Here is a 17,706-nt window from a genome sequence, read left to right on the forward strand (position 1 = left end):
TTGAGAACATGGACCATATCTTGCTCCCAAGAACTTGATTGTCAGCTAGAGATTGTTAAATATTATAATAGTCATACAGGACACAATAAGCACATTATGTTAGATGTGAAATGAGATCTTATGATACCTTCAAGGAAGAGATAATTAGTCTTCCTAGCAATAGTGGCTAGGGCTATTTAATATTTTCTAGCTTTGCTGTGTTACCCTGGTTCTCAATCCTATGTCTGAAAGTCTATAAGATATATATATATATATATATATATATATATATATATCCTATAATGTATACCTTAATTACACTGTATTAGGTCCTTATTCACCTCTCTCTTGCATACAGAAACAGTAATCTAGGCTTCCTCCTTGGTAATCTTTCTCTGTAATGGAATCTAAATAAGGTGATGGACCTGGTCAGAAAGGCATTCTAGAACCCTCCACCTCCTTGTCAGCTCTCCATCTCCTGTAGAGTCAACCCTCTGGCTTCCCTCATGCCTTTGGATTTTTTCCCATGTTTACCCTCAGGCATACAGTTGAGATCAACATGACTGCTCAGCTTTACTCCTTCAGTATTAAGAACATGTTATCTCTTTTAAAGTCTTATTTTCCATTAGTAAAAACATATGTCTGGTGCTTCCTGGGAATGCTCCTGTTACAGATGATGTAATTGTACCTCTATCCCTCTCAGCAGAGTTGTCTTGCTTTGGAGACTAAATCATGATTGCACGACTTCTGCTCTCTCCTTTGCATCAGAACGACCTTTCCAAAACTTAATTAATGCTACTCTCAGTCTTCATGTGCCAGCATGCTTATCACCTTTGTTGCACTTGCCCATACTCTGTGGTTATCCAGTTTATCTACATTATTTGCTGGTTCATGGTTTCTGCCTCCTATATTCCCAATCCTGTTAGATTTCATTTTGTCCAGGCTGGGATGTGCTTATTTTATTCATCACTGGTGTCCATGCCTTATTGGGAACTGGATGTATATTGGTTAACATGGCTTTCAATAGCTAACACACTATATTAGTTACTTTTCTGTCGTTGTGATAAAATATATCCAAAGGCAGAGAGAGAGAGAGAGAGAGAGAGAGAGAGAGAGAGAGAGAGAGGATTTTGTCTTTGAATTTGGATTCCAGAGGGTTAAGAACCTGTCATTGTAGGGCATAGGAATAACAGCAAGCAGCTGAGAGATTTATTTTTCCAGACAGGGTTTCTCTGTGTAGCCCTGTCCTGAAATTTACTCAATAGACCAGGTTGGTTTTGAACTCAGAAATCTGCCTACCTCTGCATCCCAAGTACTGGGATTAAAGGAGTGTGCTACCATTACCTGGAGATGTCACATGTTTATTTCCAAACAGGAAATAGATAATGAACTGGAACTGGGGCAAGGCTTTAAAGTCTCACAGCTCCCAGTTGCAGAGATGACTCAAAGGTTGAGAACTGCTCTGTCAGAGAGTCCAAGTTCTACTCCTCGCACCTGCAAGGTAGCTAATACCTATCTGTAACTTCAGTCTCAGGGGATCAGATACCCTCTTCTGGTCTTTGTAGGCACTGCACATACATGCAATACAGGCAAAACAGGAAACATATGAAATAAAAGCCAAAAGAGCTCTCAGAGCTCATCCTTAGTGATGTACTTCCTCCATCAAGGCTGCACATTCCCCATAACCTCTCCCAACAGTGTCACCACTGGTGAGCAAGTCTCCATGTGCCGGAGCATATGTAGATGATTCAGTTTTGGAAACTACCACATCCTGTTCCCTGACACAAAAAGTACATAAGAAGATAACCTATCCCATCAGCCACATCTGCCCTGTGCCCTCAATGTTTAGAGTTCATAAACAGGAATTTTTAGTTTGTTTACAGGGTAGAACAAGTTGAACTATGTGACTGCGTCCTTATGTCCTATATAAAACCCAATACTGTAATTGTCCAACCATTCAGGAACTATGATGAACCCCTGCTCTTTGTAAAAGTCATACCCTAGAGCTGTAACAGTGGTCACATCCCACCTAAACATTGTCCAAGAGAGTATGAGAGAAGGCTACGGCTGACAGAAACAAAGAAGTGGATAGGTGCTTTAAGTTCCTGGAGAGCAAATCTCAGCCACCACTTGGTGGAAGTCAACACAATTCAATCCCTCTACAACCTGTACAATCTATCAAAAATGCTATAGATGCAATGGCCAGCATCACACATGGATTTTATGCACCTGCCCATTTTGGAAGCAAAACATTGGACACACCAGCAGAATAGAACAGAAAGACTGAATCTGCAGCAAAAGGTTGGTCAACTAGAGTCTTGAGACATCCAACTCATGTCTTAAAACATTTCAGCCAGTTTCATTTGAAGGTAAGTATGGTCATTTGTTTCCTCTTTGGGATCATCTAGTTTTGTACTGCAAAGAGATTATCTGTTTCAGTAGACACCATATAACTATCAATGCCAAAAATATTTAGCTAGCCACTCCCTGTTTAAGGAGCTATTTTTGATTGCTTATTAGGAAAATAGGATTGTGGAGTAATTCACATGTTAGAATTAAATTATGTGAGGATTCGACATAGCACAGGCAAGACAGACATCAGTACACAGAAATTGTTTTTACCTGTACAACACCTACACAAAATCATGCCAGCCAAAAGTCCAGCTGAGGTGGAGGAGGAGCACCTAAGGTCCACCCTTATCAGAAGAGCTGTCATTGGCAGTTGATGGCTAAGAAGGGAGTGGGAGTCACTCTCCTTTGGGAACATAACTGGTTGTATGTTGCTTATTTCTCAGTGTGTGACTACATACTGTGCATATGGACATCATTTATTGTACTCATGGTTTATTAATAACATTTTAAAGAGAGCACATGAAACTGGGTGGGAGTCTTGGTGGGGAGATTAGGTGGGATTAGTAGTGGATGGATGCATTGATACATATTCTATAAATGTATGAAAGTTTAAAAGAATAGAAAATGTTTTAAAAATACCTCAACTCAACTTCAAACAAAAGAATTGAAACACATGGGGGATTTAAAGTAATTATTACAGATATTGAAGTTCTTGCAGGGAAAGATCAACATGAGTTCACAAAGGAGAAACAGAAAAAGAGTGAAAACTACAATCCATGGCTAAACTGAGATGCTGGAACTGAAATTACAACATGTGACAAGCAGAAAGTGGAATATTGAATGAAGAAATACTTACGTGTGAAGACAGAACAGAACAGCTAAACTGAGGGGAAAAGGAAAGGATCCACACTGATATTCACACAATGGACATTTCTGCAAATTAAAAAGTGTTGCCCCCTAATAATGCATAATCACTGCAGCAAAAATTAATTGGATTTTCAAATGAAAAGAAGAGAGAAGATGAGACAGAAAAAAATGTTAAAGAAATAAAGTAGAACAGTTTCTCAATTTGATGAAATAACTACCCATCCATTGGGTAATATGGCAAAATAAGCAATATATAATTTTTAAAACCTATTTAGAAATCTTACAAAGGACCTCTCAGGACCTGGGGATGTAGCTCAGTTGACAGAGTACTTGCCTAGCATGTACCAAACCCTAGGTTTGGTCATAGCACTGGATATAAAGCATGTGTGGTGGAGTACACCTGATATCTGGCATAGGGTGGTGGAAACAAGAGGGTGAGGAGATCAAGACCATCCTCTGTTGTAGAGCAGATTCAAGGCCAACCTGGTGCACAAAAGGCTCTACCTCAAAAGCAAAATAATAGAGTAAAATAAAACCAAAACCACCAATAGCAAACCAACAGAGTGAATATTTTTTTGGAAAGCATTTGGAGTCTGTTCTACAGCATTGCCTTGAGCATGAATGACTAAGTCCCATGAAACCTGTCCTGCTAGACATTTTACAGCTTCTAGATGTCACAAAGTAGTCTGAGATAGGGAGAAGGACCTGGAAGTGTTGCTTATCCTAAGTATGCTTATCCTTATTAAAGCAGGGTGGGGGATGACGGGAGGAGGGTCAAAGAAGAGAGTACCCATAAGTGAATATACCTGGCGGCAGAACAAAGGGGGTCACCAAGTGTACAGAGAACACACAGGGGCAGACAGGGCATGGCTCTGTAGGATTAAAACTGTGAACTAGTCTCACTGCACATCAGTGAGGGGGTTCTATTTACTGCACAGTGGTAGACTGCAGGAATCCTGTGTGTCTAAGAAATACTGATATGATTTTTACCCTGGGCTTGGTTATAACTTAAGTCATCTCTTGACACCATTAATGAAAGTCAATTGCTCCATGATATTCAAAGCCTTCAGATACAAGAAACTAGTTTTAATAAGCAGTTATCTACAAAATATTGGCAATTTGCCACAATGAAGTCCATGAGAGGGCTTAGAAATTAGGACAAATATAGTACTTGTACCATCAGAGGTCAATGTGTTTTTCATACTTTGGTTGAAAGTATAAATGACTTACCAATATTTAAGATATGGATACCTCCAATATGTATAATTTGGGATTCCCTTAAAGAGATTTTGTTTTAAAAATTTGACAGTGTTTCATATATTCCTTCCAGCTAGGGATTTCTTTTTTTAATTTTGAAAATAAATATAAAACTGAAGTTTCTGGAAAAACACTTCTAGTCTGTCTTGTATTGCTCCTCAGACTTGCTTTTAGCCTCCCACCAGCCTTGCATTTCATAGATGGGTCTCAGAAGTCTTCCTTGTTGACAAGAGTTTTGTTCAAGTGACTATCCATGGAGTACCTTGTGATCATGTGGTGATTGTAGCCATACACTTTCACAAGGAACTTGATCTTGGATTTCCTGGTGATTTTGTTCCTGTCCAGGGCAACTGTTACTTTTGGGGGATAGTGGTCAGTTTCAGCAATCAGCATGGAGGCAGAACATAGCTAGAGAATGAGAGTGGAGGGGGGTACAAGTAAGCATCAACATCTCTCTGCTTTCTTAGAGTGGGCACACAGAGTGCTGAGACTCCAGAGGATTTCTTAGGGAATATTTCTGCAGATGGACTATAATTTTCTGCCCACAAATCCCTTCAGGGTCCTGCAGAGCTTGAGCTCTGCAGATATTATTTCTCTGAGCAAGCTCTTTCTGGCTATGTACCACCCATCACACTGCTGAGAGAGGAAGCCTTGGCTTGGGGTGAATTGCTTCAAAGGGTATCTGTGATCCCCCCACTGGACTACCCAGAGTAGATCATGTTCCACAGACTGCAGTGCATCTGGCATTATGAACTTTCTGAAGAGAGTCAGAATGGGAATTCCAGCCTTCTGTAGGTGGCACAGACAGTGCATATATTAGCACTGAGAGCACACAGAGTCTCAGAGATGAACTAATCTGTGAATAGCTGTGCCATTTGTAACAGCATAAACAGGGGTTTAATGGGGAGATGGTGCAGAGGAATGAGGTATTCGCAACCTGTCATCATATTAGTACAGTGATCAAATTTGTGACCAAGCTCCTGAGCAAACACTCGGTATCAAATTTGTGTCTTCCTATTTTAATTTGTGCTGTATTGGGGGCATCATACCATATTAGTGACTTGAAAATGTTTTTAAATAGTATCTCTCAGGCTGACAGAAATGGAATGTTCTGGAGTTGTACGACTATTAGTCATATTAAACTCAGCCTGTTAGCAGCTTTCCTTGCACTGATACTTAAATGAGGTTTTAATATAAACAAAATGTACTTCTGAAATGCGCTTCCAGCTACAACCAATTTCTCCCAGTCCATTAGCTACTTTGCATTCCTTTTAAGAAATCCAAGCTTGAGCTTTTATTGAGAAGCCAAAGTATTTGCTGGACTCATTAAGTCAACTGTAGAGAAAGTAAACACAAGGGTTGAGATGCTTCTGGAGTTAGTTTGAGATCCAGCAATCATGGCATGAACACCACCATCTCTAGAACAAGCACACATCTCTTGAAAGTTTGCCTGCCTCTACCTGTCTATATTATTTGACTGATGGAGGAAGCTAGACAGTCTACTCTTCCTACTTTATCTCTTTGGAACAGAAAAGAGCAATGAGGCCCAATATCTGGTACCCACCACACAGAGATTTATGGTACCCTTGAAGCTGATGTAGGATTGACATTGAAAAAGAAGTAATACAGGCACAACTGGAATTATCAGGTGGCTTTAAGTACTGGCCCTGACCACTCACATGGACAAAGTCATAAGAAGAATTTGTGAACCTTGTAGATAGCCATGGGTTAGAAATAACCCCTCTGCCATCTGAGCTGGTGGTGTAAAGCAAAGACATGAATCTCCCACACTAAAGAACTGAAGACTGAAATTAAGGATGCAGTGCAGTGTGCTTGGCCTGACAGCTCCAGGCCAGGATCCTCCATGCCACTTCTAGTGTCAAATGTGGGTCATCGTTTCTGGATCTCCTTGGAGTACATGTAGCAAGATAGCACTCTTCCTGTGGTGTGTTGTCAATTAGTCTTTCCTCAGCAAGACTATAGCTCAGTTAAAGATCTCCTTTATTAAGGACATCAGTCATTAGGTCACACCCTACTGACCTCATTTTAGCTTGATTGCTTTGATAAAGGTTCTGTTTCCAAATGAGGCCACATTCAGGGGCACTGAGGGTTTGGGTTTAAGTATATTCTGTGGACTTCATACTTTCAGCTATCACAACCTGAGTTTCTTGTATTTATTATCAATTGAATTAGACACCCAGCATTGTATGCATGTGACTCCCTACTTCCAGGGAGAATCAAGACATTTATTATTTCTGATGGGGGTTGAGAATATTTGCTAACTAGAGCTATCCCACATTGCTTTTATCTGCTTTGGGCCAAGGGAAGGAGGAAACAAAGGTTGAGTTGGAATTATGAATTCTTTTCCTGTTTACTTAAGTCATAGCAAACAAATTTATCTCTTGAGAAATGAGTAAAGAAAGGTAAAAGGAAGGTATATGAGCTAGAACAACAGCTAACAAGTAGCTATTCCATCATGTGAGCTCCCAACATGTTGGCTATTGGTCTAGAGTGGTGAGACACATGAAATGAAGACATGACTAGGTAGGTATTCTTGTCCTAGGTGGTCCAGTGGTATAGCAATATCCTTTAGATCCACTTCAATATGAAAAAGAAATTAACATTACTTTTTAATGTGTGTGTGTGTTTGAGAGAAAGGGAGAGAGAGAGAGAGGTGAGTATATATGTATGTGTCATTGTGGACATATGCATCCCAAGATACTCATTTGGAGGTTTGAGGACAACTTTAAGCAAAGGTCTACTGATTGGCATTTTCCATATTGTTTGAGACCAAGTCTCTGTTTGTTGCCTGCTGCTGTGTATATTAAGCTAGCTAGCCTATACACTTCTGGGAATTCTCCTAGCTTCTCCTCTTATCTCACACAGGATCACTGCCCTTATAGAAATGTGTTACTGTGCCTGGTTTTATGTGGGTTCTTGGGATTCAAGCTCAGGTCCTCATTCTTGCAAGGCAAACACTTTACCTACTTAACCATCTCAACATCTCTATGGCTATTGATTACATTTATGCTAGTGTTAATATTAATATTTCTATTTTATCAGGCACTTACTTTGTGTTGTATAATGCTCCTGGGTGTTCATTTGTTGTGATGTAATATAGAAGTTCTAAGATATGAAAATGAGCTTCCCCATTGTATCAGTGATGTGGAGACACATTCATTAATACACTCAGAACTATATAGTTTTTTGAAATTGAAGAATTACAATTGAATCTCTGAACACTTTTCCCTGCTCTATTCCCAACACAGATGTATATGTTTAGTGTTAAGGCAGGTAAATCAACATATATTCATTATCCATCAGGCTCAGCTTCAACTAGACCCTTTGGATTGAAAATGTGCAGGAAGGTTTCCTAAGAGAAGACCAGTATAGTGCAATAGGCACTCTATAGAAGTATAGATAACCTACTTACACACACACACACACACACACACACACACACACACACACACATGCATAAATGGATCCTAATTTTACCATCTCTTTTGTATCTTATCATTCAGGACAAGGTCCCAGGGTAGAAGAGGACATTCTACAACTCAGTTCTTTTATTACCAACTTCAAGTTGTAATACTTTGAAAATCTGTTGCCAGTATCCCATCTCTTTTTTCCCTTCATATAAAGAAAACTAAACTGACATCATGAATAAGTACCCCATAAAGACCTTTACACTGAGACAGAGAAAGTACAAGACATGTGCAAAAGGAAAGTAAACAGCTTAGTGAAGCAAGAGGGAAACCCCTGTGTATGTAAGATGTTCGAGTTATTGACATGGATGAAGGTTACAAAAGTTGTGTGTATATGAAAATGAACACTTATGATTAGTGAAGGACTTCCTTCCAGAGGACCTGAGTTCCATTCCTAGTGCATAAGACACCTTAAACTGCCTGTACCTTCAGCTCCAGAGTTAATGCCTTGTCCTGGCCTCCTTGGGTAACTTTGTGTGCTTGCATGCACCCAGATAACACACATACAAATACTTAATTAAACAACAATGATTACTGAATTCCCTAGAATTAGTGGTTGGCAGGATTGGCAGTGGGAGGGTTTGGAGAGTTATTATTGTTAACTTAGTACAGCATTTACAGTTTGTAAGATGAGAACCAAGGGAGATCTGTGTGTAGATAATGGTAATGTTTTCATGAATTTTACACTTAGAAAGTTAAAATGTTAACTTTATATAATACATATTTTACCATAATTAAAAACAATATAATGCACTTAGAATATTGAAAATCCAAAAGCAAAAGTGAATAGGATTAAATAATATTCAGTGTTCTTTAGATTGGAAACCACTACCAGGGTTGATTGACCAGGGAATAATGCATGCCAAGTAAGCAAACAAATTAGAGGATACTAGTCATAATATATTAGTCAACCATCATTGTACCTTGGTGAGTAGATGGACCATTTTCTTCCAATGACTTATCCATTAACCTTTTCTTCTCCCTTAAAATTCCTGCCATGCCTCTACCTGGGAGAGTTACAATCACTATGGATTCAATGTCAAAGTAAGAGCTGTTTGAATTGAGTGTGTCTAACAGAGCTTTTATCCCCAGGAAGACACAATGTGGACCTCCCTACTTCTTGTTTTGGGAATTGTGAATCACCATTTAAGGTATCTGGCTTGTACAGAGCTGGCTCAGCGATTTGTTCTCTCAATGCCTTTGATCCTGGTTCATGTTCTCCTGGGGAACACACAGCATTATCCCACCTAGCAGCATGCCAATACTTGGCAGCTGGCTGTTGTTGTCCTGATTGTGGGTGTGAGGACACAATTCATATCATAGATTACACGGAGTAGTTCTGTGGTTTGCATCGCTCTCTGCTAATACAATATTGTTGATTTCTTGGAAGACCCCAACAAGGGTTTGAATAGCTGTTATCATCCTTAATCATCCTCATTTGCACTGAAGGCTATAAGCTACATTCAGCAGCCTGGGACAGACTTTCTTCTAGACCAGTTGTCTTGCAGTTCCCTATCAGTGATGTGTGAAACACAGATCTTACCCTTGGATAACAAAGGTCTCATTCTACCGTCTCTATTCACTACTTACTCAGTTTTGGCAATGGCTGCCTCCAACCATAGTGGCCTATTAAGAAACAGAACATGGATATTGTTTTCATTCTCTTAACACAGTTTATGCCCTGTGCTGGGCCGATATAAACTTGGCTGTTACTCATGAGGAGACCAAAAGAGAGGGCATTCTTGGCTATGGAGAAATTTATCACAGTCACTAATAGAAAAAATAATGTTCAATTTTTCTATATACCCAGCTCTCTGTTTTACTACTTATTTTGAGATAGAGTTTCACAAAATTACTTAGGCTGGCCCAGAACTTAACTCTGTCGCCCAGGTTGGGCTTCCACTTGTGATCTTAAGAGGCTAGGATTACATCTTGAACCACCAACTCTGACTAAAGCATATTACATCAAGGTCCCCACACTGATTAAATAGAGTCCCTCAAATAATTTTCTAGATTCAGACAGTGAATAGTAAGCTTTTTAATGAAGACTTTCATGAAGTTCAACTCCTGATGCCGATTGTGTAGGATTCAACACTTCACAGTAGTATTCAATTTCTATAGCAGATTAGAAGCCTCTCACACAGGCCAGCCACCAGCAGCTTAATCAGTGTTTGGTTAAGCCATCACTCTGCAATTGATTAATTATTCCACTGAGCTGATAACTGATAACTGTATTAATTATTTTTAAATAACTCCTGTGTGAGCATGAGAATAAAGAATTTTGATCATACCCACTAACACAACAGCTTCTTACCCCACCCACCTTGCAGCCAATGGGGGGAAATGGTTTCAAATGGAATATTTGCATATGTTTATTTTGTTATTAAAAATCACTTAAAAGGGATGCTTTGGAGGTATCAATAAATAGAAAATGTCATTATCCTCATTTCAAAGAACAAGGCTTGAGGAATTGATTGGATCATCAGTTCCATTCTAAGCAGAATTTCAAACATGGACAGTGTTTGCAGATACCCCTTGAAGGGGCAACACTCCGAATGTTGACTTTGGTCTGTTGACATTTGGAATGGAGAGTATGGGCATGGCAACACCTAGACAACTTGATTTATGGGCAACAGCTAACTTCTGCTTGTGTCATGGTGATAAACCATTTCTCCATCTTGGGTTGAATCTCATCTCTAACAGAGGGACCACATGTTCAAGCAGAGGCAGAGGAGACAGAGGCAGTGATACCATGTGGGCTAATTGAAGCTCAAGGTTCAATAAGAAAAATAATAATAAACCAAGCCACAGAAGGTGCCAATCACCCCATCTGAGTTAGAGGTACCAAGAGTTCCGTGTGCACCAGTTCTCCATTGATGCAGCTATCTTTCCACATTACACATCTCAGGGCTTGTAGCACAGATCATCCTCTTAACTTACATATGTTTAAGCCTGCATCAATTTGGTTCAGTTTGAATCCTGTCACCTTACTCATGAGATAGATTCTTTAAACTCTGTTCACACTCCTTTTTGCTAGGGATATTTTAGGGTCTGGGAGCTACGTGGTTAGTCTTGTCTGTCTACTTGATGAGAATGAGAGATTCCTTTAGGACTTCACTGGGTGTGTCCATGGGGGCCTTACAAAAGACCACATGATGCGCTGAATATGGGCAGCACTGTACATTGTAGTGCAGGCTTCTCCTTTTCTTCCTGTTGCTGTTCACCATGAAGTGAGTAGCTTTGCTCTGTCATGCCCTTCTGCTGTCATGGCTGTAATAGTTCTTCTCATTGCAAAATATCTGGCAAAAGCAACTTAAGAAGGTAAGGGTTTGCCTTGGCTCACAGTTCCTGGGTATAACTCAATGTGACAAAGGCAGTGTGATAGCTGGAAGCTAAGGCAGCTGATCTCATTGAGGCCAGTCAGAAGGCAGAAAGGGGTGAACGAACATGCCCAGTTTACTTTTTCCTTCTTTATGCTGCCTGAGATTTTAGCTAATGGGATGGTCCTGCCTACATTTAGGGTTGCTCTTCCCTGCTCAGTTAACCTAATCTAGAAGATTTTTCCCCAGGCATTCCTGGGTCTGAGAGGAGAATTTGGAGGGAGGAGAAACTGTGATTTCCATTAAGTTATTTATGTAGATACTTTGTCACAGTGATACCTAGACATTGAGGATTGAACCATAAATCCTGGTTACCATGGAGACATTGATCCAGTGTCCATGGTTTATTTTGACTTGGTGGTCCCATTACTACTCTGGCATTCTTGTGCTGATGACTCAACATTTTTATGAATTGATTAATTAATTTTCCCCGCCTAATCTCAGTTTTCCCTCCCTCCAATTTCTCCTTTCAGACCTCTTCCCCAGTTCCCTCCCCCACTCCTCCTTTCTCCTAAAAAAAAGTACAGTTTTCCCATGTATTATCAGCCAGCCATTGCATATCAAGTTGCAGTAAGACTAGGCACTTCCTCTCCTACTAAGGCTGGGTAAGGCAAACAAGGAGAAGGAAAGGATCCCCAAAGCAAGTATTAGATTGTCAGAGATAGCCCCTACTCCCTCTATTAGGAGTCTTGCAAGAAGATCAAGGTAATACTGCAACATATGTGCAGAGGTTCTAGGTCAGCCTCATGCAGGCTCTCTGTTGGCCATTCAGCTGATGACTAAAATCAAGCATTCCTAGGGGAACCATGCAGCCATCTTCCTAGGACACAGGAACTTCTGCCCACTTGTAGTCATCATTATTTCGTTCTTCCACATGTGATCTCTTCCACATACTTTCATAAGGACTTGGAATGACACTACCCTAAAGCACCCATATATATCTGATCCAAGGATCATGGACATAGAAAACTTAAGAAAGTGAATGAGAAGACATGTGATAGTATCAAATCACATGAACAGTGGTGAGCAAGAAAATATAATTAAAGTTTAAGAATATTTCAATACAATTAAAGGAAACACATAGGGCCATATCTGTCTATCAACTTAAAATATAACTAGATGGGTTGTTACATGGATTCCAGGAGAGATAAATTAATGGATGGATAGAAAGATGGTAAATAGGCAGACAGATAAAATATAATGAGTTTAGGGACATTAAAGGAAAAAATTACAACAGTGCTATTGAAATCCACATCTAAAGTAGTGTGTTTGCATATATGTATATGTTCACATCCCAGATCATCTCAAAAATTCATAGATTTAACTTGAAAGTCCAGATTGCTAGGCAAAAAAGTGCCAGCTAACATTAGAGCTGAAGCAATTGGAGGAGCAGACATTGTCAGTTAAGATCTGTACCAACCCACAGTCACACCTATGAAAAGCCAGCCTGACATCACGGGATAGCTGATGTTTCTGAAGAGTGCATCCAGATTTTCTTATGGAGAGTCCTGGGTATTTAAATATTGACAATATGATTATATTTAAAGAACACATGCTGCCCAAATGAAATATATCTTCAGGCTGTTTGTTGTCCTCTGATTTGAGATGTCTGTGTCCTTCCTTGCCACCACTGTCATCCAGTACCTCCCATGAGATGGGACAAGCAGGTTCCAGAATCAACAGATGAACTCATGCATGCAAGAAGCAAAGGAATAGGATGCTTGGATATTTTCCCCAAGTTTACCTTATGTACAAGGGACACATGGAAAAGTTGTGGTGCTAATATGCAGTGAAGATCTCCATCAAAAGAAGTAACAGGGAAGAGAGACTCCCTTATTCACATAAAAAATTGTCTTAGTGTGTGTGTGTGTGTGTGTGTGTGTGTGTGTGTGTGTGTTTGTGTGTGTGTGTGTTCACACCACATGGAGATCAGAGGACAACTTGCAGGAATCAGTCTGCTTCTCCCACCATGTGAGTCTCAGGGGTCAAATTGGAATATTCAGGCTTGAGGCAGTGTCTTTGCCCACTAAATCATCTTGGCAGTCCCTCATTGCTTTTCATAATGATAATGACAAAGAGTGTATTGGCTTGGAATGTCCTGGTTTGCACATTGGATGTTCTTTAACTCAAGAACCCCTGCCGAGACAGGACACTTAATCACTTTTCTCTTCATGGTATTTACTATATTTGAGGGACTTGAATATTGCAGGTACAGATAGGTTCATGAATACATGTGATTTGCAAGTGTGTGCATACATATTTGCATGTGTATGGAGGTATCTCTGTGTGTGAAAACCTGATGTTAACCTTGGATATCTTCTTTAGTTATTCTAGCCTTCATTTGTTGCGACAGGGTCTCTCAGTTTTACCTGGAACAAGCTGATTGACTAGTTAACCCCAAGGATCTGTCTCTACCTCCCCAGCCCCAAAATTTCAAGTATGAGCCACTATTCCCAGCTGTTTTCTGTAGGTTCTGGGAATCCAAGTAAGGTCACTTGGTTTGCAAAGCAAACACTCTACTGTGCTTTCTCCATCATCTATGCCCCATGATTTGCATGTTTTCCAGCTGGGGACTTTGTGACTTAAATTTGATTCTTCTGAAGTTGCCATTGCTGGGCATCTGTTGGTCACTAGTTAATAAGACTATGTGGTCACTGCTCTTCACACCTCCTTGGCTATGGCACTGTCAATGGGATGCTTTAACAGGTGCCTCACCACCTACTCAGCTCTGGAGATGACTCCACAATTTAGCTAATGCACCTTAATTATTTAGGTGACATTTTGCCTTCTATAGTTTTAAGGAGAAATGTAAATGAATGAGAGATTTAATTCCATGGTTTCCTCTGTATGATGTGACTAATGACCAAGGCTCCAATCTGAACACAAGTTCATCATTTCCCTTTCCCTTAAAGGCTACCATGTGTTTTAATATTCATTTCTCCCTTATCCATATATCAATAATTGAGTTCTGCATCAATTAATATGCTGGGCAAATTGTATTCCCCATCCTCTCCTTCACGATGCATTTCAGTAATGGAGATAATTTTCAAGATAAAGTATACAATTTTAAATGGATTAAAAAAGAACAACTAATAAAGGGGAATTGATTCATGGGCAATTTTATTTTTGAATAATTTCAAAAAATCTTAGCTTTGCATCTAGTCTGTGGATTTTCTAAGGAGACCCTGTCAACATGATCAAGTTTTATGCACCCTGCAAAATTTCCCAGGTCTGCAATTGCAAAGGATAAGGGACAAAAATAAAATAAAATAAAGAAAGCACACACACACACACACACACACACACACACGCATGCACACACATATACGAGCACAATCAACTCCACATACTCGACATCAAGATCAGTTCTGCTTCTGGAGACATGTGCATAATTCCTTCCCCTTGGTTTAGGAAGGCTAAACATTCATGCTAGCAAGTCTTTGGAGCTTTCCATTTACTGAGTGTGCCTGGTGGGAGTTGGCTTTTCTTTTGATTTGATAGACTGACACACAGGCTCCCAAGGCCATTTTTTCTTCTCCCCCTTCCAGATTCCTATACACACCCAGCCTGAAAGCCATGCAAGGCAGACATGGACAGGCAGCAGCTGCTGCAGCAAGCAAGACCTGCAGCCTCTGAGCCTGCAGTAACACAATGGAGCCGGTAGATGGCTGTAGACAAGTGTGCTGAGCATGTGGTGTGAAGAGCAATGAGTCTGGGGAGGCCTTGACCTAACTGGATGCTGCTTTTATCTGAAGTACATTTAAAGAGATAAAGGGGAAGCCGGGAGAGGCACATGTTCTTTTCTCTGCAGCTGAAGCTTTACTTTGAGTTAAAAAAAAAAAAAAAAAAATCTCAGAGTCACCAGCTCTGTGCCGATATGCTTGCCTCAGGAGGAGCAAGCAGCCCTCCAATAAATTTCTCCAGTAGGGACTTTGGGAATCTCCTACTGACTGTCAGGAACCGCTGTAGCACCTGCCTTTAGTGGTGGCACTGAGCTGTTACTATTATTATTGTTGTTGTTGTTATTGTTATTATTATCATCACCCTCACCATTGCCAGTTTCAACAGTGTCTGGGTTGCCACTGTTACTTGCCGCTTAAAGTGCCTGGATTTGCTCATGAGACAGCCACACCAAGAATTGTTACTTAAGCAGTCTTGACTACAGGGAGAAGAAAAGGCAAGAGTTAGGAAGGGAAAGGAAAGAGGAGGGAGGAGGGGAGGGAGATGAGAGGAGAGAGAGAGAGAGAGAGAGAGAGAGAGAGAGAGAGAGAGAGAGAGAGAGAGAGAGAGAAGCAAGCAGCCCTGGAGCAAGTCACTCCACACACATTGGCACTGAAGGAATGCTGTCCTGATAAACTCATAAACAAGCATAGCAAACCTGGTGTAAGGAAATAAGAGGGACTCTGAGGACTTGGCAGGAAAAGGCAAGAATCTCTACCGAGTGGTTTTCAGTTTTTCTTCCAGATACTCTTGGTGAAGTGAGGAGACTTCTGTTTGCTGACAGAGCCTTTGATTTCTCTTGCAAGATGATGATGTATTTGTGGGTAGGTAGTCTCTCTTTCTCTCTCTCTCTCTCTTTCTCTCTCTCTCTCTCATTCTTTCTGTCTTTCTCTGATTAATAAATTGACTTCGGGGATAAAAATTGCAGCCTAGAGTAATCGCATTTCGTGTAAGGTGATTATGCCGATGCAGGATAATCTTGCATGGCTACGGTACATGTGCAAGCTTTTCCAGTGGGAGTTAGACAAGACTTGCTTCATTAGCGCTGAGCTACAATTTTATTTTCTCGTGTGTGTGTGTGTGTGTGTGTGTGTGTGTGTGTGTGTGTGTATGTGTGTGTGTGTGTGTGTCCGCACTCGTGCAGGCGGGTATGTGTGTATGTGTGGAGTGGGAGAATACGTTGCTTTCCTTTTTCTTGAGACATGGATGGTGAATTCAGACTAAAGAGCAGATCTAGGAATGCCGTTTTCAGCATGGAGCAAATTCTCTCTCACTTGTAGCTGTGCAGAATTACATTTAATTACAAAGCAGGGTGCTGAGAAATGATGGCTCTGTTTTACATATATTTTCCTGTGTGAATAACTACTTATTTCTCATGTTGGCTCTCATGTTGGCTTTGAGTGCTGTAGCTGATAGCTGAGTATTATTTTTTTGCTTTAAGTGTATGTGTGTGTGTGTGTGTGTGTGTGTGTGTGTGTGTGTGTACCCGCTATGAGAATGCTCTGGCCAGAGGTAGATTTAGATGTTCTTTTTCTTCTTTATTAATAAATATATATAATTATCTTTATAAGATGTGGCATTAAATAAGCACACAAAAGTAGTGGCCTGTTACTATAGATGATAATAGCTAACTGTTGAAGTAATTGGGAAAAAAAAATGTGTCCTAGCATGAATGGCTTATAAAAATGCCTCTCTTCTGCTGGGAGGACAAAGGTATACATCTCATCTTAGTTTACTTTGACCAATAAAGGACATGTGTGAAATTTTCCCAGTCAAAGGGCCAAGTTCTGCCAATTTATGTTAGAGACTGAGGGAAGAGAGAGATGTAAAAGAAGTTGACCCCTTTATGTTATCGCTGTCATCACTGTCAGATTTTGGTTTTCAGAAGACTTAGAAAAACCTCTTCCCACTCCTTCCAGCCACTTTTCTTGTTGAAGTCATAGCCTTGAACTTCTCTTTGCTGGGAAGGGAAAGGTCTCTTTGTTGAATTCTTCCTTAATCACCTCTGCCCTTTGACCTTTGCTAGTATCTCAGTCTCTCAGTTGGATACACCCCTCCTGTGAATTAGACATTGCTCAGCCCCTCCCCTTTTGTTTGCTTGTGTTCTGTTATGGAAACTAACTCCCTTTCTCCCCAGTTTTGTAGAGTTGAATCCAAACAACTCCAGCCCTTGGAGATAGGCCTTTGTATCATTTTGTCTTAATTTCAGGACAAAAATTCCCTTTAAACATGCTTAGCTTTAAGAAGTGTTTAGAAATAGAAAAATCCAATAAGATTAACAGAGGTGGTTTTATCTCTGTTGCCTCTCACTTCTTCTGATTAATCCATGATTAATAACACCAGTTTGTTGTTGCTGTTGCTCCTGTGAAAATTTTGAATGTTTGCAAACGTTGAATTTTTAAGTATTAAAGCGTAAGTCATTGCAGGAAATCACCACTTGAGTCATTCATGAAATAACAGTGTTTTTAAGGAGCCTATTTGGGGTTCTTACTTTATGAGCAGATTCTGGTTAATTAATTTTGTTTAAATGCCTTAGGCTATGTTTGCTTATAGAGTGACCAGCTACCTCTTTACTCTGAGTACCTTGGTGGTGTTGCTGGCTTTATTTATTGAGTCAGCTGCCTCTTATGGCCATGCACATTTGCAAGGCAAAGCAGGGGGAA

General features: G+C 40.2%; 1 protein-coding gene across 14 annotated transcripts in view; it reads left to right on the plus strand.

Annotated features, from left to right (window-relative positions):
* Window positions 1-17,706, plus strand: part of Rbfox1 (RNA binding fox-1 homolog 1) — a 1,049,790-nt gene that overhangs the window by 481,536 nt on the left and 550,548 nt on the right. The window contains exon 1 of one of the 14 annotated variants that reach the window (XM_051181379.1): window positions 15,638-15,867. The exons of the other annotated variants lie outside the window; for them this stretch is intronic. Coding sequence (XP_051037336.1) covers window positions 15,850-15,867 — 18 coding nt within the window. The 5' untranslated portion in view covers window positions 15,638-15,849. Of the gene's footprint in view, window positions 1-15,637; window positions 15,868-17,706 lie in introns of those variants that run through there. 14 annotated transcript variants of the gene reach the window in all.

The sequence above is a fragment of the Phodopus roborovskii genome, unplaced genomic scaffold (assembly GCF_943737965.1).
Source record: "Phodopus roborovskii unplaced genomic scaffold, PHOROB, whole genome shotgun sequence".
NCBI lineage: Eukaryota > Metazoa > Chordata > Mammalia > Rodentia > Cricetidae > Phodopus > Phodopus roborovskii.